Source organism: Carassius carassius, chromosome 20 (assembly GCF_963082965.1).
Source record: "Carassius carassius chromosome 20, fCarCar2.1, whole genome shotgun sequence".
In the NCBI taxonomy this organism is placed as follows: Eukaryota; Metazoa; Chordata; class Actinopteri; order Cypriniformes; family Cyprinidae; genus Carassius; species Carassius carassius.
Window position 1 is genome coordinate 4,040,088 of NC_081774.1, and position 25,339 is coordinate 4,065,426.

Below are 25,339 nucleotides of genomic sequence, written 5' to 3' on the forward strand. Positions count from 1 at the left end.
TACCACTTGAGCTACAGGAACGCATACACAGATTTAGGGATGCTAGAATTTACCGGTTCAGGACCAAACATAATGTATTTATACTATTTTGTTCCGATGTCATGAAATTAAAATGATTTTGTTAACATTATATGTAGCATTTTTAAAGTAAAATAAATAAATAAAATAAAACACATCAACAGAACGTACAGGTATATTGCAGCATTTTGTTGTGCTCACAACATTTTTACTGTTTTCAGACCAAAAAAAATGAAAATATTTATCCCACTGTATACAGTGACATAATACTAACTATAATTTGCCTTCTTATAGTGTGCTGTTTCATCATACACTAATCAATACACATCACACTCACCTATAACAGATACTCTGTATGTAATAATATCCTTCTCTGATTTGCCAATTGTTCTTGCTCTGTAGGGTCCACTGTCTGTCTTCTGCATGTTCTTCAGTGTCAGAGAGAAGGTTGTATCATTAAAATCCACTCTGTCTTTGTAAAGATTGACTTTTTTAGATTCATTTATATATTTAACTATATTCTCATATTTATATTTTGTCCAGTATAAATCCTCAAACTCTGGTAGTTGTTGTGTCTGTATATCCAGTTGAACAGAAGCTCCTGTCTGAACAAACACAGGGATCTCAGCACTGAACCCTGAGGAGAGAGCAGATAAGTATTTTATTAAAAAAACAAATAGTAGCTGTTTGCGTGCTGTTTTCATGGACAGCTATCATTCAGTTGACACAATCTAAATAGTTTAATTTAATTTTAATTTACTTAATGTGTTTTGTACAGAGGTGGGTAGTAACGAGTTACATTTACTTCGTTACATTTACTTGAGTAAATTTTTTGGGTAACTAATACTTTTTGGAGTATATTTAAAGATGGGTACTTTTACTCTTACTTGAGGAATTTTTTTGGGGAAAAATCTGTACTTTTACTTCGTTACTGTGGGCAACGCTCCTCTCGTTACTTTATCTTAATACAATAAATGTTATAAATGCCTCAGTTTATTCCAAACGCGCCATCTACTTTTCTTTGGGCAATGAGTGATGCTCATTCGCGAATGATTCATTCTTTTGTGTCAATTCTGAGGCTTGATCAAACCAGTTGGCAAACGAGTGAATTGGTTCATGAATCAGTTTGAATGATTCGTTCAGTTCCCTGCCGCACACGCTGAGCGTCTGAAGTGGTTCACTCAGAGTTGTAACGTTTTAGAACAGCAGCAGCGTTGAAAACGTGGCTATGGAACTGCACTGAATTGAAAGCAAATCTGCAAATGCTATTTGCTAGCGATGAAGATCTTTATTAGATGAACACCGCGTGTGCTGTCTACTGTTCAACAGGTAATAACTTGGGCTACATTCGATTACAGTAAACGATACCTGTAACATTAGTTTGTTGTACGTGTGACTTATAACAGAAGGGAATGCAGCTTCCAAAAGACAAAAAATAGCCGATTAATATTTTATTAATATTAATAAAATCACACCGGCGTGAGAACGTTCAGCGAGTCAGCTGCTAAATTCAGATCTGTGTTCGCTGCAGTGTTGCCAGATTGGAAATAGATACAGACGGTTGGTCTGGGAATGCCCCCGTCACGTGATGTGAATTTAGCCCGTGGGGGAAAACATTGCCTTGGCGCCAATTGAAATACATAGGACAATCACGCCGATGAGTTGCTGTGTCGATTTCTGTACCTCCAATAAACTAACAAATTATGAATTGAAGTTCTACATCCTTCCTAATAAACATACAGAACCGGAAAGGATGACAAAATGGCTACAAGCAATAAGTTGTGAGGATGATCAAGGGAAGTTGTGGAATCCCAAGACTAAGCATGTGTATGTGTGCAGTCGGCATTTCATCACAGGCAGGCTATATTAACATCGTGTTCATTATTAACGTTATCAAAACTGTGTAAGGTTGTTTCAGAAAGTGGAATGCATATATAATTAGCCTTATCGTTCTACCCGAAGCAAAACTATGTAACTTTAGCCTAGTGTCGAACATAAACCCACTTAAAAAAGCGTGTGGACACGTAACAACTTAGTTTTGTGTCAGAACTTTTACACTTTCATTCATAAATTCACCCCGTCTGTGTTTGCGAAACGATTGAATCGCGGAATCCAGTCAAAAATAGAACTTGCTGTATAAAGCAGAACGTCAAGGATTTTGGCTATTTTTGAATGAATACATCTACATTAGGGCTGTAAAATATATCAAATATCGATATGGACTAGTGTATATGAATATTAAAGTTAAAAGAGACTACAGTTGTTCTACGTGTCTCTGGGAATGAGTGCTCAATATGTGCATTTTTGTCATTCAAATACACACGATGTTCGCAGTGTTTTCTCCCACGCCGACTCCGCCCTCGCCACGCCCCCAGCTATGACTAGATGCCGACTGTATCTATGCCCAAGTATCGTACCAGAGGTTCAAAATTATCGTATTTGGAAGAAAATTATCGTACACGAGTCAAAAGAGTTATTTATCTATTCTAAACCAACAACATTTTGCCACGACCTGCAAATTACCACAATAGATAACAAGGCGTATTGTTGGACGGAAGCAGTGAGACAAAATACTATGCCATTATTTTCAGTGACTGTCTCCGGCGTGGCGCATAATAAAACATATATTTTTAAATGATTTTTAACACTTGCTTTGTCGCATCCAGTGAAGAAGGAATTTTATGGAATGATATTGCGGACTTTATTCAAAAGGAATTGCAAATTGTATTTGCAATTGCGTTTTCAATTTGTGGACGCATAAAATGTGACATAATCCAAACGCAAATGCAAATCGCGCATTACCGTTTTCATTTTCGATTGAACGAACGCACAGTGTCTGCCAAATTTAAAATGGAAATGCAAAGTCCGTTTGTCATTGTGTTTCCCATATCTTACGAGCTATGAGCCTGTCATATTTAAACAGCAATATTAATTACCACATTTGCCTTTTCACTCTCTCTGCACTGTGCATGTAAACTGCCAAAACTCAAATGGAATCGCAATACCTTTTGCATTTGAATTTCCAACGTCTACACGGAAACCTGTCAATCAAGTGACAGGGGTGGGGCCATTTTATTGGGCGTGTTTACATTGGGAAGTGACGTCACTCACAGTCGACGGTAATAAATAATTATTAATTAATTAGTGTGGACTTTGTCATCTAAATACTTAATAACCAATAAGGTTAAGGATGTGTCTTACAAATTACTTCATCTTTTCTATCCTGTGAAGCTTTACTTAAAAAAGATGTTTCCTGATATTGACACTTTATGTTCTTTTTGTGGTGCTGAACACGAATCCATTTCTCATCTCTTCTGGGAATGCACATATACAAGTCTGTTCTAGTAGAATTTTTGTATCTTCGATCGTACTAAGATGTACCATGTTTTTACTAGGGTAAATATGAGTTAACGATAGTGTTTATAATTAAACCACAGTAGCCACAAATGTACAGTTGTCTGAGACGTTATGAAATGTTCTTTAACATCATGAACCATAAAATGTAGTCTGTGTTCTGCTATTGTTTATTTTCATAATAGGTAAACACAGGTCACAAGTTAACACGGTCACATTTCCTTGATTCAGCAGCTGCACGATGTAAAGCCGAGAGTCCTGTCTTGAATCTAGAGATCTGGTGCTGATTCAGTGTAGATTGGTAGCTCGGTGGTTAGTGACTGTCGTCTCTCGCAGCGCACCGTCTTTAAATGTGTGTTCGAAACCCGTGTCAACACAGACGTTCTTAATTTTTTTGTTTATCCTACTAACTTCAGCCACGAAACGGGCGATCATACTAATAACTTGTAATCTTTGCAAGAATATCTGAATCATGCAATGAGCAAGTCTGCGTTTATTAAATACTTAATATCGCGTCAGTTTGTGCTTTCAGAATCGCCGAATCTGCTGCCGTCGTTCCAGCACATCTGCAGCGGAGACCAGAACCAGGAAGTTGGTCACCAGATAACACGGTAACCAGTTAAACCGTAACACCGGGAAGATTAGGCAAATAGAATGGTGACGTACAGTAGGTGGCCATCCTATCTGGGGCTTACCGCCGCGGCGGTAACTGTAATTCAGTCGCGTGTTAAAATCATTCGAGAAACTACCGCCAGGTGGCGCAAAGGGACGGATTGCGAAATGAATGTAACTGTAAAATGAGATAAAAGAAGGAAGTAAAACAACAATAACATTATGATATAACATTGTAACATTTAAAAAAAAAAACAATTTTTTTTACAATTTGTTAATTTTTAAAATGTAGGATAGTCTTAGGCTACAGTCTACTAAACAAAAATTAAAAGAAGACCTTAACACAAAGGATCATATGCATGCAATTTTTATTAAACAGTAAATAAATATAAGGCCTATATATATATATATATATATATATATATATATATATATATATATATATATATATATATATATATAAGCTAAATGTTTTAATTTCATTTTCATTTCGGTTCATTCTTGGTTTAAAAAAATCTTCAGGTTCCATATGCAGAGCGAAATGGGAACGGTCCAGCATTTAGCAATAATTAGTATTAACTACTGTTATTATTAATAACTGTTATTATTCTTGATTTTTCAAACTACCAGCATTTTTGAATTATGCCTTATGTGTGACCAAAAATTAAGTATTTTTTGTTTCAGCTGTTTGAGCGTGTTGGTGCCTCGCGCACATATTCACTGGAAACAGCAGTCGTTCACCAGACATTAGGCATGAGCACTTTGACATTGTTAATTATGATTTATTTTTTTTGCTCGATACTGAAACGCACACAGCCTCTTTACCTCATGAATAATAGTTAAGCTTCAAATGGGCAACATCACAAATATGGAAACGTTTGATTTCTCCCGATTGAAAAAGCCAAACCTTACCTTATGCTTAGCTTTAAATTATTATTATTTTGTTTTTTTTGTTTTATTACTAAGCCTATATTATTATATACTGCAATTATATTTATCCATTAGAATTATATATTTTTAATTATTGTTTTGTTCTGATAAATTTGTTAAATTTAAAGGATTTGTTGTAAAATATTTTCTTATAGCCTATTTTTTTCCTCTCACAAACTCTGATTTATTTTTTAGCGTGTTTAAAAAAAAACATGCAGCAAACGAAAATAGGTGATTGATCCGTTAAAATGAAACCTATACACGACTCATATTTTTTTCCCTCTGACAAACTTTATTTAATTTTTAGCGTGTTTAAAAAATAAAAAATAAAGAAAACATTCAGCAAATGAAAATAGGCGATTAATCCGTTAAAATGTGTTCAAAATGTGTTACTCTTGCACTGTAAACCCTAATGTTGTCTTGACTTAAAAAATCAAGTAATGTTGACTAAACATTACTTAAAATTTTGCGTTTTGGCCCTGTCACTTAAAAATATGAGTTAATTTAACTAATTTACCTTAAAAATGCATAAACTTAAGATTTCAAGTGTTGTGAGCTCAAAATCATGAGTAATCCTTTGGATAAACTCAACATCACTCTGTTCTTCCTTTAATGTGATTGGCCATGGGAGGAATTCGGTTAGGAATTAGGTTGGATGAACTACTTTTTAAGAGGACGTTTTTTTAGTATATTATGTTAGGTGAGTAAAGTTATGTAGATATAAAGTTGTTTTGCATGATTTCTACTAGTGAAATATGTTATCCTTGTGGTACGTGATTTTGATATGGTAAAATACTACAATAACGACAACTTATAGTATTTGATGAAGTGGCCCAATCGTTTTCCGTTGAGATAAAGAACATGGCAGCTAATGTTACTGCTTAACTCGTTAGACCAATACACTGGAAACCCTAATAAGTTGACTGAACTAAATTGATTGAGTAAACTCGTTGCCTCAATTTAATTGAGTAATGGAGTCTCCCAAAACTTACATATTTAAGTTTATTTAACTTGACGGTTTTGTAGATTGTACTTAAATCACTCAGTTCACCAAACTTGGTGCTTATTTAATGTACTTAAACGATTATGTTCACTTAACTTGGTATTAATTTCAAGTGTACTTATATATTTAAGTTAACTCAACATGTAAATTTAACTGAAAATTATGTTCTTATTTTTGACCGCACACTTTTTCCACACTGAAGTAAAACAAATAACAGCATATTTAAACTTTGACCTTTTGACAAAATGTCACAATATTTATGAAAATACAGTAAACCCTATACTGCACTGTAAAATAAAAAGTTGTGTCAACTTAAAAAAATAAGGCAACTTATCGCAAGCGCTTTTGTGAGTAAACTTAACAAAATATTATTACTATGTTTGTGTATTTTAACATCAACCTGATCCATTGGGCAATTAAATTTTAATTTAAATAAGCACTTAAATAAGCTCAGGTGTTATCAGCTCTTTGCTGGTGTTGGCTTGTCTCTTGCTGCTGTAACTTGTGTGTTGTTAAACACTTATTGTGGCAATGAGAGTTGAGATCAAACATGCACATCTTGCTTGTAATGGTGACAAGTTAAAATAAAATGTATTGCTGCAACTGTGGATTCACTTTAATGGATAGAAACCTAGTAGATAAAATAATGTACTTACTTTTTGAAAACAGATCACGTCGTCACAAACAGACATCAAGATTTTGGATATGCATCACATCAATGGTGACATTTAGAACAAAAAAGGCTGTAAAATAAGGATGAGTTTGTGCTATGCAGCTCTTTTGTTTGTCACCGTTGTTGTGATGCATATGCTAAATCTAGAAGTATGTGTGTGTGAGTACTTCATTCTTTTACTCAAAATATTTCAAATGCATTCATTTTGTCCATCTTCAAAATAAGTATTTTGCTCTTGGTGCATGTTATAAATATCAAACAAAACTTATTTTATGATCTCAAATACGTCTTATGCGATGACTTTCTCATCAACAAAAAACATCTGATTACTTCCTGAGCTCATTTAAATTTGTCTTTTTTCACCCAAAAAACAGCGTTTTATTTTAAGTATCAACATTTAAACCTCTGAGTGATTTAGGTGCAGTCTACAAAACCGTCAAGTTAAATGAACTTAAATATGTAAGTTTTGGGACACTCCATTACTCAATTAAATTGAGGCAACAAGTTTACTCAATCAATTTAGTTCAGTCAACTTATTAGGGTTTTCAATGTGGTAAACAGTAATTATAATTATTTTACTTCAGAACAGAGCCTGGGACTAATCTAGGTTATCCATGGGTTTTTTTTTTTCATTGCATCTGAAAATGACTTTGTTCATTACATTCACTTCACCGATCTGGCACAGATCAGCCTCCCACAAAACTCAGCTGTGGACGATTTAAAAATGTTTGAAATAAAGCAATGGTTCTCTACCCGCAGCCCGTGACGAATTCAAATGAGCCCCGAACCACATGCTGAATAAAAATTTTTTTTTAAATAATTTTCTAAAATGTTATTATTTACATCAATTAAAAAAAATTATGCTACTAATGAAATATAAGCAATATCCTAATGTTTTTATGTGATTTTTTTTTCTTCATATATTATTTTCAGACATGAGCACTGGCATAAGCATTTAACGAACACATACAAGCGCGCACTTTGGCAGAATTCAATTCAAATAGTCAATCAACAGCCATTAGGTAAATTGCCTTTAAGGTAAAATTGCGCATCAGAATGGACACATTTGTTTTTTAAGGGAGAAAAAAGGTGTGTGCCGAGGCTCATGAGCAGACGACCGCGCGGACAGGTGCGCGTGGTCAGTAGCTTTCAAAAGCAAAATTGCACATGCGCAGGCAGAGTGAAGAAGCTCATTGCTACTCGAACCTGTGCAATCCGTCAGTAAAAGAATATAAAGACAGTCAGATGTGCAATAATTATGGGCAATTGCAGAGCGGACCATCAGCCTGCGCATTCAGAAGTATAAATTGAAGAAGTCTGCGTCCGCGCTGGCCGTGTCAGAATCCGGATTGCTCATGCGGAAAGTATAACACAGGCGTTACAATCGCAACTTCTTTGTGTTATTGCTTTCAAGCTGAATCTCACAAAATTGGTCAGCTCCCGACAGCATCAGGTGTTTTATTTATGGGGAGTAGAATTGTTTATTTCAATGAATGTGATAGATTATATATCATAATAGTTAGGCTATAATATTATAAATCAGGTTGGCTTGTATTGCTGACGTAATATTTAAATTATATGCGTAGACTTGAACTTAGACCATAGTGCGGCCCGCTGGAAAAAAAGGTTGAGAACCACTGATATAAAGGTTGCTTTCCCATTTTATACAGGAATTGTTAATTTTAAAAAATCGAATTATATTGTTAGTTCTAATTATATTGTTAACACAAGTTCATTTAGAACTTTTTTTTTACTTATAAACTCCTTGAGAATTTAAAGTTAGTTTAATAGTATTTAAATTCAAGTTTAAAAAAATGTTTTTATTGCTTAAATTATTTTTTATTAATTAATAATATGTTATCATGTTTGTTCTTGTAAAAAATACGTGTTTATTCTTTAGGAAAACAAGGGAAAAAATAAGGGACAATCCGAATATTTGTTTTGCTTTACCTATTTATGTAAGCTACAATTATTAAAATAATAATAATAATAATAATAATAATAATAATAATAATAATAATAATAATAATAATAATAATAATAATAATGTCATTAAAAAAATACCATTGGCCTGAGTAATTTTGACCATTATAGAATTGTGACTTTAAAGATTAGTCATTTAGGTGGTAAAAATATGAAAAAATATGTTTATGAAACATTAGCCAATAAAGCATTTTTTTAACAACGGAACTTAAAGTTGTGAACTAAAATATTATTTCAACCATACAGTGTGAATAAATAAAATGCTCCAAGTTTAAGAATAGCCCTAGACTAGTTTCTCTCTCTCTCTCTCTCTGTTTAACAGCATTAGCTCAATGATATACGTCTTCCTTCCGTTAGAATTTTCCTGCCTTGCTAAATGTTGGGCTCATGCAGGGCCGCTAGGTGAACTAGGCAGCCCCCTAGGGCGGAGAGAGAGAAGGCGAGAGAGAGAGAAGGCGAGAGAGAGAAAGAGAGAGAGAGAGAGAGAGAGAGAGAGAGAGAGAGAGAAAATTATTAATTTATTTGTTTGTTTCACATTAGGTATAAATAAAATAAAAGCTATAAATAAATAAAAAAACTTTACATTTCAAATAAAAATTCCCACACGGCAGCGCCCTATTAGTAGGTCTATATGTATGCAAAATACTTTAATGTATATTCAAAAATGTCAAACCGAATAAATTTATCTGGTCATGAGTAATCGCCTCCGTGGAAGAGCGCTTTTCACTGCTTAGAGACCATGGGCGCGTATTTGGATTTTTGGATGACATCGCATCTCTCAAAGAAAAGGAGAATAGAATAGCCTTCAGGATTGCTTAGGACTGGAAAAGGCCCTGACTCATGGAGACTCGCGGGATGTTGATGGGCATGAATTGTTTGAAGAGCTGACTGCTTTGGGCAGACGCCTGGTTGCTGGATCTAAACCACTGGATGCGCTTAAATTCATCTGTGAAAAAGGGATGGAAAACAATTTTCCAAATGTTTTTGTAGCATTGAGAGTGCTTCCCACTCTCCCTGTCACTAGTGATGGCAAAATCGAGGCCTCGTGAACCAATGAAACAGTTGAACCAAATGTGCCATATTGTTTCGAGGCTTCGAATCAATCCGACACCCGTCTCAACGGTGACACCTAGTGGTCACTTGCAGGTGTTGATCTGAAACAACCTTGACGAGCCATTAAAAAAACGTGTTGTTTTTTTATTATTATAATGTTCTAATATGTGAAGCTTGTAACCTATAGGCTCCTCACTGTGCATAATGTTATTTTGGTCATGAAAAATGAATATTAATAAAAGAAATCAAGCCACAATGTCTCACTTTTTTAGAGATTTTTATTCAAAAATATTAATTTATCTGCTGTGGAAGGACTTAGCCTACTTCTTTTTTTACAGATAATTTCTCCAGCCTTTGAAAAAATCCTCTCACAAGGGACACTTGTTGCTGGCATACAAAGATATTTTTTTGCAAGGACATACAAATGAGGAAAGATTACTGCTCTCTCTTTCCAGTAAGTTAGTGGATCATGAGTTCTGGGCAAATACGCATCGTTGATGTATTTTTTCACTTCCACTGTGGCATCAGCTGTAGCATTGTGTATCATCTTGGTTTGATGGATGCGAGTATCAAAAAGTTCCCATAAACTGTCCTGTGTTTCTACTGGTGTTGATGTTGATGGTGATGGTGATGATGATGATGATGGGTGTGATGTTGACATTTCTGGGTCTGAATAAAAATGAAAACAGCAATTAGTAACAAATCCTAAACTGACGGCATATATGAAGGATATATTATATTACATGATTCAGATTACATAACATAACACAGGCTGAAACTGCTCACCAGGATTTGTGTTTGAACGCATCAGTGAAGCACACTCCAGTGTGATATGCTTTTCAGCTTCCTGGGCTTTGGCAGCATTTCCAAATGCCACATTTTTGAACCTTGGGTCCAGCAGTGTAGCCAGTGCCAAGGCTCTAAAACTCTCATAACCTCCACATCTGGAGTGCAGACCTTCTTGCAGATGTGAGCCTATGAGCCAAAACAGGAGAAACACATATTTATAATAATGACAATAATATGACAGTTATGGCCAATCACATGGGTAGTATGGTCATTGTGGCCTACCTAATTGAACAGTTGATTCCTGCGTTGCATTTCCTTTTTCTGTGCAAGCTTGTGCTGCAACATCCTGTACAGTGGTATAAGCTTTGAAGCAGACACTCTCTTTTCCTCTGACATCTCTGTTGTTGCGAGTTTGAATGGTTGCAGTATTGACAATGATTGTTCAATAATGTCATAATCAATACTTGTCAGGGGAGCAGTATCATTGTTTAAGTTGGAAAGTGCAGCAGCCACTGGTTCACGTTGGTCATACAAGCGCTGTAGCATGTCAAATGTGCTGTTCCATCTCGTGTCAACCTCCTGTATCAGTTTCAGAGTTGGTCTTCCCATCAAGCTCTGCATCTCCACAAGCTTGTCCTTTGCTTTGCAGCTGGATCTGAACAACCCCACTATCTTTCTGGCCTTCTGGCGTATTTCATTGATGACTGGGGTTTGATCTAGTGCCTTTTTCACAATCAAATTTAAAGTATGAGCAAAACATGGGACATGGCGAAGGTGGAGTAGCTGGGCACTTAGGATCATGTTAGATGCATTGTCAGTCACCATGCACTGAACTTTGGAGGTTATTCCCCACTCAGCCATTAGCAAGGTTTTAGCCTCCATGAGATGCTGGGCTGCGTGGGTTTGGTAAAACCTCCTTACACCCAGTACAACAGTTGCCATTTTTGCCTCTGGTGTTATGTAATGGCAAGTCACACCAAGATATCCATCCATATTAATGGAGGACCACATGTCAGCTGTAAGGCTAACAAATTCGGCCTTTTATAGGTCCTCCATTGTCTTCTCCTTGGCTTTGTTGTACTTTTCACTGACCATTATTTTAAGCACCTTCCGGGATGGCAGGACATAGCTTGGATCAAGCTTGTTCACAAATGCCCTGAATCCCTCATCGTCCACGATGGTGAAGGGCTGCAGATCCTTCACCACCATGTTTATAAGAGCCTCATCCAATTCCCTCTGTCTGACTTTTAAAAGAGAAGACAAAACATACTTTCAGACAAATACATTGGAAAAATACAGCTTCAATTAGTGCACATCTATTAAAAGTATAGCCTACTGGTTCATTATTTGGAAACCTTCCAGTGTTTATAATCAGTGCTTTATATAACTTATAAACTTTATAAACAGTGTCCCAAAAGGTTGTAATTATATTTCAATTATAATTATATCCCAAACAATGCATACCTTGCTTAGATGGCCCAGCAGTGTCAGTAGCAGGCCTAGGTACAGGGGGAATGCCATCCTCTGCACCCTGCAAAATGGCAGGATGAGTGCTCCTCAAATGGCGCATCATGGATGATGTATTGTTCCAGTAGGCTAGCTGCCGATCACAATACACACATCTCACTTTGTTTGGGGTTTCTAAATGGAAATGCTCCCACACCACAGATGTACGGCATCTCTTCTGGGGAGCTTCCATTTTATCTATCTATCCAAATCTATCTATCTATATATGAATCGATCTATGTATCTAGATATGTATCTATAATCTATGTATCTATATATGTATCTATCTATAATATATGTATTTATATATGTATCTGTAATCTATCTATATATGTATCTATCTATTAATCTAGCTGTCTATATATATTTATATCTATGTATCTATTAATGTGTCACTATATGTATACTCTGTCTGTCTCTAGCCTCTCAGTCAATGTGTTGTGTAAATTTAAATGTAAGTCTAAATTGCCTATAACTAATCAAATCGCACTATGTCACTATATCACCAAAAATCCGCTATCTCAAAGTCAAACTCCTCTCACAAAAACCCACGAGGTCAAAATGAGTTTATTTCACTTTTATACAGATGTGCGATTGTGTGGTCTGTTCCCGACCGTTCCAATCAAACGCTGATTCGGCGGACCACACCTGATGAAACAATTAGTGAAACACTTCGAGGCTTCGTTTGGTCATAGTCACGTGACATGGGTGTTTCGAATCACGCTTCGGATCAGTGTTTCGACACATCTGCGCTTCGGGATCTCGCAAAGCTTCGGAACGACTGTTTCGCTTCAGCCATCCTTACCTGTCACTGTGAGCTATGGAGAACGCAGTTTCTCAAAGCTTAAACTGATAAAAATGATCTCAGAAGTACAAGTTAAACTCGAGGGCGCAATCAAAGCGTTTGCCGCTGCGAAAGCCCGACGCGCACGCTTCTGAAATGGTGTGTGAATGTGTGTATCAGTCAAGAAAACAATCGAAAACTCCAGTTTTGTGAGCTAAAAAGTTGAGTGCACATGTTTAGTTTTATTCTGTACACTATCTATTAGCCTATAAAACAGAATTTATACTTAGCTGTTGCATTGTGTAGGCTACCCTTTTCACCTTTTTGCAGAATGAAAAAATTAAAAACTCTGAAAACATGCTTGCACGTGTAATTTCATAGATTAAAAAAAAATTGTTTACATGCATCTTAAGGATCCCTAATTGTGAATGTGAGGGGGGCGGCACGATCATGCTCTGCCTTTAGCGGCATTTGAGCTTGCGCTGGCCCTGGGCTCATGATCAATAAGTTGTATTTTCCTCAATCTGATTCAGTAAAGTCAAACCGCAGACAGTGAAGCTTGCATCACTGGGCGCGCGGGACTCGCTGTGAGGCGGGAACAGAGGATTCCGCTTGTTCTTAAAGCCTCCCGCAAACATCCACGATCACAAATAACAATGATTTTCGTAAAATAATGATTAATTATTAATTGATGATTTGTTATTATCATTATGGTCTTGTGAAAATAATAATATGGGCTGCGAGAAAATGCTTTCAGTAGATATATTTTTAATGTACCTATGTGAGACACAACGATATTATGTTAATTAAAAAATTATACATTCATTATCATGAAAAATTAAAGTGATGAGACTGGCGCCTCCCTGTCATTAATGCACATTAATAATTTTTGCACAAACACTTGAATATGAGCTTCTTATCACAAGTAAAATTCATGCCAACAGCCAACATATTTAGCTTGATCAGAAGGTTGACTGCAAGAGTACAGCGGATGTTAAGAGTTTGTCTGTTTCTTTTACTGATTATTTTCGGGTTAAAGCATGATTTAAACAGATTCACACTCAATCGCTTTTGCAATAATGCATTCAAACAAATGTAATCTTACAGTGCTACATTATCAGCATGCTATCTGATTTTGAAATCTTGAAGTTAATCGATCTGTTTAGATAAAAAAACCTGACAAAAATATACTGTTATTTTCATCACAAACAAAATTTTCACAGCAGAAAGCAGCAATTAAAGATGTAATGCTTACAATGTTATTAGTTTGGCATGTGATAGGCTATAGGGAAAAAAGTTTACACAAAATAGCTTAAGCCACTTTGAAACTCTCCAGTTATTTTTTTTTTATTATTATTATTATTTTATATGCTATGTTATGTTTCTGGTATCAGAGCGCGTGGAGGGGAAGTTGTTGCTTCTCACATTATACTAATAAAGTAGTATACAATGTACAAAAAACAAAACAAAAAAACAGATGATCCCTGAATATGAATGCAAGTCGTTTAATAACACGTTAAGCCTTATGATGGTTTTCTATGAGAGGAAAAGGCTTAACGTGTTATTAAACGCGTTGAATTCATATTCAGGGATCATCTGATTTTTTGTAGATAATATACTTTATTAATATGATGTTTAGTGAGTTTGGTCTGTTAATATCACTGTATTGGTACATTAAACCACATTAAGCGTTTTTCCCGTTAAGCGTTTTAGAATGTCCCGATGACCTCAAATTAGATGTATTGCCGCGTCACAGGAACCTTTTTTGAAGCACATTTTGCATATCGGCTCATCTATATTCGCTGGCTCGTCCTTTTCTTTGGGTTGAAAGCCAAAATGTTCCCAAACTGGCAACGTGACATTAGGTTTTGGGACGAGATCGAGTGCCTCCCATCGTTTCAGCTGGCCTATTCAAAACTAACGCAGCACCATAAAGCTACAACGGCTCACGAGAAAATTACAGTCGTGACCATATTGTATCATTAATATAATTTATTTAACATTGAATGCACAGTGACAAATTGAAAAAAAAAAAACAATAAGGCCACAGCCTCATAAAAAAAATAAAAAATAAAAAACCTGAACACTGCGGTTGCCGCGGTTTCTGCGGTTGCTATCTTTCCTCTGCGGTTTGCTTGTCAATAGCGCGGTATTACAATTTTGCGGTTATCGCGACAGCCCTAATGATGGGCTAGTATTAAAAAAAATAGCATCTTTCCAGCATTAAGGTAATAACAGTACTGTTTTTTTTATCATCTTGTTGCAGTTATAAATTTGACTGCTAAATGAATGATAAAGAACTATATTAAAACTTGTTTTGTAAAATTTCTTCGTCATTTGAATATTGATTTAAAAGTCGGTTTAAATCATAAATCAGATTTTTTTTTCTAAAATAAAAAAAAAAATAGGGATTTTTTTTAGGCTATATGATATTACCCTACTTTAAAAACAAGTAAAGAAGGTTCCCTTTAAAATTACTTTAGTTGTCAATTACTACAGCTTTTTTTTTACTTCGTGTGAATGTTGTTGATTATAATGAGAGAACTTGAGTTTAATTGTGAGGACGTTTTATTAATTCTTTAGAGTTTCAAAGATTTAATCGCACCGATTTAATTTTATTCGTTTCTTGTTTTAGGCAAATTAGGCCTGAATAATGGGAACGACATTATACAGTGCTTCACATTTAAACATGCAACAATTTCTTAATCAGTTTACGGACAAATGTCTTTTTCCCAATAAGTTAAAGGACAGGTAACGAATAACAAAAATGTATGTTGTTTTATTAACCCTCTGGAGTCGATTAACCCGGATATGCGTTATGAGTCATTTTCTCCTGATAACCCCGAAAAGAACTTAAATTACACTTTCAGTTTTAATCGTACAGATAAGAGCAATACATCAATCGAATCTGTAAAGGGTCTACTTTGTTTTGGATACATACATAATAACAACAAAACTTTGTGCACTTATAAAATATAGATAACAAACAAGGTGTGCTGTCTGCAGCCTTTGTCTGCGCCGATCTTCATTTACAAACACGCCATTAAAATGAACTGTAACTCCGTGAATACTAAACGAAGAGACATGAGAGAGATATCTATAGAAAGCTTGACATGTCTACTTTTAAACTAAACAAGTGCCGCCGAAAACAGATATTCTGTGATAAAGTAATCCTTATATTGACATTTTGCATATTAATCCATGTAGCCAACCCCCCTAAAATAGGCTACCACTTTTAATGCTCCAATGCAAAGTAAACCAAAATGTCTTTTGAATAATATAACGCATAATATAGTCTAATATAAATAATACTGCACACCTTTTAAATGTGTCAAATCTAAAATATGGTTTAATACCATGTAGATTCGAGAAAATATAATCACAGGTTCAGGCACAGGCTTGACATCCTGCTTGAATTCGTTCTAAGAAATGCACATAACTTCATAAGTACCAAACTTTCGTCTGTGGATATTAAATATTAAATATTTTAACTACAGTGTTTTTCTTTCATTTTCCCTGACTGAAGCCATCAAATCTAACACATCAGTGAGGCAAAAATGACGTCTATTAGCGAAAATGTGCTTTGATGCGCTTGTTTGATAACTTGTGGTTAAAGCGCCACTCAGCGGTCAAAGGCTGCAAATGCACTTTATACCGCCGCCGCGGCGGTACGTGTGGCGGTAAAAAGGGCCTTTTGGATGTCTACTTAGTGTAGGTCTGCGTGCATTTCTCAATACCAAGTACGCTGATTTCGGACTTGCATCCTCAGTAGTTCAGACTTTGTGCAGTCGACTCGGGAGTGTGATGTCTGCGAGGATGCATGTCGCGAGGATGCGTTTGGATTATGTCACATTTTATGCATCCACAAATTGAAAACGCAATTGCAAATACAATTTGCAATTCCTTTTGAATAAAGTCCGCAATATCATTCCATAGAATTTATCTGTTTCTGCGTGGTGCAGTTAACTCCACATCTGAGCCGCTGTCATCGGAATCCTGCGTGTTGCCAGATGTTGAAGGGGTTCTTTCTGTCATGGACCGCAACTAGTGCAGGGCACCCTCCTGCATTCTTAAAGGGTTAGTTCACCCAGATAGCAAAATTATGTAATTAATAACTTACCCTCATGTTGTTTCAAACCCGTAAGACCTCCGTTTATTTTTGGAACACCGTTTAAGATATTTTAGATTTAGTCCGAGAGCTCTCAGTCCCTCCATTGAAGCTGTGTGTACGGTATACTGTCCATGTCCAGAAAGGTAAGAAAAACATCATCAAAGTAGTCCATGTGACATCAGAGGGTCGGTTAGAATTTTTTGAAACATCGAAAATACATTTTGGTCCAAAACTAGCAAAAACTACGACTTTATTCAGCATTGTCTTTTATCATCTTTATTCATAGTTGGTCCAAAACTAGCAAAAACTACGACTTTATTCAGCATTGTCTTCTCTTCCATGTCTGTTGTGAGAGAGAGTTCAAAACAAAGCAGTCTGGATATCCGGTTCGCGAACGAATCATTCAGTTCACCAAGTCGAACTGATTCGATTTCGTACTGACTCATGAACGAGTCAGTCTATTGTTCGTTATCTGGCTCGGCTCGGTGTTCATCTTCAGTTCTCTCTTCACAGCAGTTCAGTCAGTGTACTGTTTGAGTGCATGCATTACTCCGGCATATTGGTTTGTTTGAACTCAGAGGGAGTGTCAGCCACATTAAACAAGTTAACAGCTTAAGTCATTTGTGGATTAATGTGTATTAGAGATGCGAACCGTTTAAAACGATTCAGTTCGATTTGGTGAACTGAATGATTCGTTCGCGAACCGGATATCCAGACTGCTTTGTTTTGAACTCTCTCTCACAACAGACATGGAAGAGAAGACAATGCTGAATAAAGTCGTAGTTTTTGCTAGTTTTGGACCAAAATGTATATTCGAAGCTTCAAAAAATTCTAACCGACCCTCTGATGTCACATGGACTAATTTGATGATGTTTTTCTTACCTTTCTGGACATGGACAGTATACACACAGCTTCAATGGAGGGACAGAAAGCTCTCGGACTAAATCTAAAATATCTTAAACGGTGTTCCAAAGATAAACGGAGGTCTTATTGGTTTGGAACAACATGAGGGTAAGTTATTAATTACATAATTTTGCTATCTGGGTGAACTAACCCTTTAACACACTCTGAGGTGCACACGAACGCATTTAGAGTGTCTGTAATGAGCCGATTTCGTGTATGAGTAAAGAAGCCCTATGACTGCAACTACCATCATTTAAATTTTCATCATTTTTTTCATTATTGATTGTACATCGTACAGAGGTAAAAATTATCGTACAAATATGATAATTATCGTACGTCTGGCAACACTGGTTCGCTGGCTGGCGCTGAGCATTATAACCAATCACACACGATTCTGTTGAGCTTATGAATGCAATGGCCAATCAGAGGTGTTCAGATGAGTCATCACTAAAATTCCGGTTCTTCCTTCACTCGCTCACTGACTGAATACCTCTTTCTGGCAAATTCTCTCGTCAGAAACAACAAAGTGCAGATGTGTGTACGAATCTGTAAATAAGATATTGATTTCACAGTGTTAACAGGTTCAGTGATTTTAATGGGAGTTTTTGAGAGTGACTGAACTCTAGACTGTCAGTGAAAATGATTTTTGATAATGTAAATGTTATTTGCTCTCTTTATGAACAATGAAAGATTATTAGCAGTTTTTATATCACATTGACTTTCAATGTTAAATTCACATTTAATATAAAGCCAGTCGTATTAAAAATATGTTATGGCATGACACCTCTGTTAAGTAAACAGACAGATGTTCTGTACCTTAACGGTCATGCGAGGAGTTTTCTCTCTTCTGTGTCAGAGGTTATTTATATATATATAACATATACTTTAAAATATAATTTATTTCATGATGCAAATCCGAATTTTCATCAGCTGTTACTCCAGTTTTCAGAGTCATGATCCTTAAAAATATAATTCTAATATATTGATCTATTACCAGTGCTGGAAACAGTTTTGCTGCTTAATATTTTTTTGGAACCTGTGACATTTTGTTTAGGATTATGATAAAAAGAACATCATTTATAGTAAATAAACATATTGGAATGATTTTTGAAGGATTATGTGACATTGAAGACTTGAGTAAAGGCTGATGAAATATATTTATACACACACACATACATTTTATCTATATATCGAAATGAAAATAGGCTCAGTATATATGACCCAAAGTAAATAGTAACTTGAGTAGATTTTTTATCCTATACTTTTTTACTCTTACTCAAGTAACTATTCAGACTAGTACTTTTACTTTTACTTGAGTAAATATTTCTATTAAGTACTTTTACTTGAGTACAGTTTTTGGGTACTCTACCCACCTCTGGTTTTGTAGCATAAAAACAAGATTTTGTTTCTATCAGTAAAGAACACAACATTAAAGGCTAAGATCAAGTCCAGATTCCCAACCAACAGTAACACTGACCATAATAATAATGGTGACATCAGATTACACAAGCACAAAGTATTCTGGGATTTCCATCTTTGTGAATCCCAGAATCTCTCAGTTCAGTGTGATCTGGTGTTGTCATATTTCTGAGTACAATATTTTATTGTAACAAATCAGTCAAGTCTCATAAAATACTTGAAATATTTCAGTGAACCAGTTTTGAAGTGAAACCAAAATAAATTCTTGGATAAATATGTCATAAAAAGACTGGTAACCAAACATTAGGAATTAAAACTTTAATTTCAGAGAGAATTTTAAAACTGCCCGTCAATTTAGTGATTTGTCACCATAAGAAATCTATAATCCAAGACATATTTACAATATTAAAATGCTAAGATTTCGTACCTGTGATGTGCATAGAAAGAACTAAGGTCAGCAGCAGCTTAAACTCCATTGAAACTCACAAAAAAGCCTGATACGGGTCTTTCACTGAAGGAAGTAAACATGAACCAGTGTGACTTATTACTACATCTAGTCAGACACTTCTACTTCACCTGACAATGACTAATCCAGTGACTAATCATGAGCGTAAAATTATAGGCAAAGTGTAAATATAGCTGAATTTACTTTAATAATGTACAAGTGAAAATGTTTTTGTTCCACAGGGTCAATACATTGTGTTCCACTTCACTTTTCACCCCTTGTCTCACTTCTTTAGCACCAACAGTGGCTACCCACATCCTGTTAATAGTCACTTCTTGGCACTTCTATAGACAAAATGCATCTACAAATAGTGGAGAAAACAGAATGAGCTCCTGCTGGAAAAGTACGAAATCCAAGCTGGCCAAAACATAAGTCTTTATTTTAAGCTTCAAGCTGATACATTAGTGTAATGGCTTGCCTGTCAGGTGCTTTTACAGACACATGTGTGCGTCCTAGGCACAAAAAACTTTTAATTAACGCTCATATCCTTATTTGTAAATGTCACAAATTAACGCAAGCCTTTCCATTTTGCATAAAGGCCATTATCTGCATTAAGTTGAAATCTTTACTGAAAGAGCGCTGCCGCAGTGGACACGTGTGTTAAACAGACGGAACACAGTAGAAAGGGAGACAGTATTCAGCGTAAAAACATTAATTGTGCTGAAATATGTTGCTTAACATTTATATTTAAGTTTAAAAAGTCAACATGAAGTGCCAGTAATTTATGAGAGCAGGAACTGTGAAGGGACAGCAGCGTGTAATTGTCTGAATATAAATATCAGAGGCTTTTACAGGATAAAGAAATGACACACGAACGTGGGTTCCCAAAGAGCATTACCAGGGTTTTATTGATCTTTATTATCTTTGTTTTCATTTTTGATCTAGAGATTTAAACTATATTCTATGTAGCCTACTGTGAAATTTATGTAAGGTTTTTTTTTTTTACCAATTTTGTAAGGTTTGGTAATTACCAAAATAATTTTGTAGTTTTCCGTAGGCTATTGGTTAGACCTCCAATATACGTAAGCTTTTTAGTAACCGCAGTAAACTATTTTTAATGCTTTAATATCATTATTGCTGTTATCTGTGAAAAAATTGTCAAGTGCTTTATAGTTTTTTTTTTAATTATTATTTAGATGCCGGATTAGTCAAAAAGTACATAAACAATGCCAGCAATCATGTGAGCTGTTATCAAAGTCACAGAAGGCCATTTTTGTTATTGGTGAATGTGAATATGTGAATAAATACTATTTAGTAGTTTCAGTTTTTTTTATTTTCCATAAATTACCATAATTTTTTTTTTTTGACAGTTTCCTAAAATGTTTGTTTTGTCTTATGACAGGTGGTCTAATAAATTAAGCACTCTATGTTTTCATAGCGTCGCGTCGTGTCACATGTATAGGACAAATGGAGGTATCGCACACTGGACGCGCGCATTCTGTACGTTTCTGTACGTTTAAGACAGTTGATGGGCCACTGTTGCGTTTCGTCATGAAAGCTTATCATTTTCACGTGTTTTAAGTCTTGTCAATTTAAACATTAAAACGAGTTGAAAGCATTCAAACACAAGACTCGGAAAAGCTGAACAGAGTGGTATGGAAAGCCAAGTGGTGCATAAAACGCGTGCTTTTCAACGCCGTATTAATTTTAAAACGCCGTTTTCATAACGCCGCCAGAAGTTAAATAAGCGCTGTTATATGGCAAGCCAAAAGGGTCAGAATTACGCTATAGATGAATCGCGTTTACATTCAAAACGCCGTTTTTTACGCCGTTTAAAACGGTATCAGCGCCGTCAAATACGCCGTCCTGATGGCAAACGCCATTAAGAACGCGCGTTAACCGTAAAAAACGCCGTATTTAACGGCGTTTTAGTGTTTGTAAAAAGCGCTGCTTTTTGCGCCGTTTGGCCTGCCACAGGACGCCGTAAAAAACGCCGTTCTGATTGCACAAAAGCGCGCGTTATTTACGGCGTTTTGCTAATAGTATAATGAGCCGCGCCCACTGATTTCTGTAACCAATAAGTTTGAACTGTTCTCGTCCAATCAATGATGACATGACTAAGACCAGACTAGTTTATCTCCGAGTTCGATTCGGTTGATTGACATCAAGGTGACCAGGAGAAATTTAATTTTGCGTTGTTAACAGAAGCTGAACAATTGTACTCGACAGCTGACAGAAGATTCTGGTGTATTACAGTCAACTTTAGTGAGGTAAGATTGCTTTGTTTCAGGTTATGTAAAACATGGGCGCTGTCCTGCGACCTTTTTGCTCTAACCCCAATTAAACACACCTGATTCAGATAATCAAGCCCTCAACAGCATCCGGGAAACTTCCAGTAAGGTTTATTGCAAGTTGAGCTAAACTCTGCTGGATAGTGACTTTCTAGGACTGAGTTTACACACCCTTGTTTCTGAACCTTAGATTTGTGTGCTTTCTTTAGCCCATTTTTGCCCAAGTTGAATGTTGTTATTCTATTCTAAATTATTATATTGATGAACCTTTTTGCATCCTGAAAATTCAGTACATAAAAGTGGCTTCTTCTTTTTTTAAAGGCTAGAAACAATGCAAAGAAGCATTGCATGGGTGAGAAGGAGGCTGATCACTTCACCAGAAGCAGACAAGTTACTTGATGATCTCAATGAATCTATAGCAGAGGTACAAGACCATAGGCAGCATGGACAACACGGTAAGTCATTTCTAAACTGTATCTGTAATATCTTGAACTTTAAAATTCTGGCTTTCTAGTGTCTACCTTTTTTGTCTTTTCTAAAATCTCTCTCTGTCTTCTATACTACATTCTAACTATCCATCTATAATTTCTAATGTTAATTTATCTATTTGCTAAACAGTCTGTTTATCTGTTGTTTCTAAATTATTCCTTTTATCATTTCTAAATTATCGTCTATCTTTTCTAAACCATCATCTGTATTTCTTAATTGGCCACTTTTCTAAAATATCCATCTATCACTTCTATCTATTATTAAACTATCCAAATAGTTATTGTAGAAAACTATTTTCTAAACTATCCATCTATCATTTCTAAACTCTTCTGAAATGTCTTTTCTGTCTAAACCCTCTAGCTATAGCTTTCAAACTGTCTGTAGTTTGAGTAACTCTTTTGAAATACTTCTGCTAAATGTTACACTGTCAGACATGCAAAAGAAATCTAATCTATCTCTTGCTCTGGCTACTGTGTATAGACCACCAGGGCCGTATACAGAATTCCTAAAAGAATTTGCAGATTTCCTCTCAGACCTTCTAGTTACAGTTGATAAGGCGCTAATCATGGGAGATTTTAATATTCACGTTGATAATGCAAATGATACATTAGGACTTGCGTTTACTGACCTAATAAACTCCTTTGGAGTCAAGCAAAATGTCACCGGGCCCACTCATCGTTTTAATCATACACTAGATCTAATTATATCGCATGGAATCGATCTTACTGCTATAGATATTGTACCCCAATGTGATGATATTACAGACCATTTCCTTGTATCGTGCATGCAGCGTATAACTGATATTAACTATATGTCTCAGCGTTACCGTCTGGGCAGAACTATTGTTCCAGCCACCAAAGACAGATTCGCAAATAACCTGCCTGATCTATCTCAACTGCTATTTGTACCCAAAAATACACATGAATTAGACGAAATTACTGACAACATGGGCACTATTTTCTCTAATACATTAGAAGCTGTTGCCCCCATCAAATTGAAAAAGGTTAGAGAAAAACGTACTGTGCCATGGTATAACAGTAATACTCACTCTCTCAAGAAAGTAACTCTTAGTCTTGAACGCAAATGGAGAAAAACTAACTTGGAAGTTTTTTAAATTGCATGGAAAAACAGTATGTCCAGGTATAGACAGGCTCTAAAAACTGCTAGGGCAGAGCATATCCACAAACTCATTGAAAATAACTAAACAATCCAAGGTTTTTATTTAGCACAGTGGCTAAATTAACAAATTACCAGACGCCACCTGATTCAAATATTCCACCAACGTTAAATAGTAATGACTTTATGAATTTCTTCACTGATAAAATAGATAACATTAGAAATACAATAGCGAATGTAGATTCTACAGCGTCTAACACTTCAGTTTCATCCATCGCACCCAAAGATAAACTGCAGTGCTTTACAAATATAGGACAGGAAGAGCTAAATAAACTTATCACTGTATCTAAACCAACAACATGTTTATTAGATCCTGTACCCACTAAATTACTAAAAGAGCTGTTACCTGTAGCCGAAGAACCGCTTCTCAATATCATTAACTCGTCGTTATCTTTAGGTCACGTCCCAAAACCATTCAAGCTGGCGGTTATCAAGCCTCTTATTAAGAAACCAAAACTAGATCCTAGTGTACTGGCAAATTATAGGCCTATTTCAAATCTTCCATTTATGTCTAAAATTTTAGAAAAAGTAGTGTCTGCTCAATTGAGCACCTTCCTGCATAAAAATGTATCTGTATGAAGATCTGTATGAAGAATTTCAGTCAGGTTTTAGGCCCCACCATAGCACAGAAACTGCAAAATTACAAATGACCTGCTTCTTGCATCAGATCAAGGCTGCATCTCATTTCTAGTCTTACTTGATCTTAGTGCTGCGTTCGACACCATAGATCATGACATACTCATAGATCGATTACAAAACTATACAGGTATTCAAGGGCAGGCTCTAAGATGGTTTAGATCCTACCTGTCCGATCGCTACCATTTTGTTTACTTAAATGGGGTGTCATCTCATTTATCATCAGTAAAATATGGAGTGCCACAAGGATCCGTCCTAGGTCCCCTTCTTTTTTCAATATACATGTTGCCCCTTGGTAATATTATTAGAAAATACGGAATTAGCTTCCACTGTTATGCTGATGATACTCAGCTATATATTTCAACGAGACCAGATGAAACTTCCCAATTATCTAAGCTAACAGAGTGTTAAAAATGTAAAAGATTGGATGACAAATAATTTTCTCCAATTAAATTCGGATAAGACAGAGATATTAATTATTGGACCAAAAAACACCACACAGAATCTTGTAGATTACAATCTGCAACTAGACGGATGTACTGTTACTTCCTCTACAGTCAGAAATCTGGGTGTTATATTGGATAGCAATTTGTCTTTTGAAAATCATATTTCCAATGTTACAAAAACCGCATTCTTCCATCTTAGAAACATTGCCAAGCTACGAAACATGTTATCTGTTTCTGATGCAGAAAAGCTAGTTCATGCTTTCATGACCTCTAGACTGGACTATTGTAATGGACTTCTAGGTGGTTGTCCTGCTTCGTCAATAAACAAGCTACAGGTAGTCCAAAATGCAGCAGCTAGAGTCCTTACCAGGTCAAGAAAATATGATCATATTACCCAAATTTTACAGTCTCTGCACTGGCTACCTATTAAGTTCCGTATCAGTTACAAATTATCATTACTTACCTATAAGGCCCTAAATGGTTTAGCTCCTGCGTACCTAACTAGCCTTCTACCACGCTACAACCCATCACGCACCCTAAGGTCACAAAACGCTGGACTTTTGGTAGTTCCTAGGATAGCAAAGTCCACTAAAGGAGGTAGAGCTTTTTCACATTTGGCTCCCAAACTCTGGAATAGCCTTCCTGATAATGTTCGGGGTTCAGACACACTCTCTCTGTTTAAATCTAGATTAAAAACGCATCTCTTTCGCCAAGCATT

The 25,339-nt window shown here is 35.9% G+C and overlaps 1 protein-coding gene across 2 annotated transcripts in view; it reads right to left on the reverse strand.

Annotated features, from left to right (window-relative positions):
• The window catches only part of LOC132096091 (natural killer cell receptor 2B4-like), an 89,932-nt gene that overhangs the window by 5,154 nt on the left and 59,439 nt on the right, over positions 1-25,339 (reverse strand). The window contains exons 1-2 of one of the 2 annotated variants that reach the window (XM_059501237.1): positions 19,566-20,170; positions 356-655 (exon numbers count right to left, since the gene is read on the reverse strand). In XM_059501237.1, the coding sequence (XP_059357220.1) occupies positions 356-655; positions 19,566-19,614 (349 nt within the window). In that variant the 5' untranslated portion in view covers positions 19,615-20,170. Of the gene's footprint in view, positions 1-355; positions 656-19,565; positions 20,171-25,339 lie in introns of those variants that run through there. The other variant, XM_059501238.1, reaches the window with a different exon arrangement.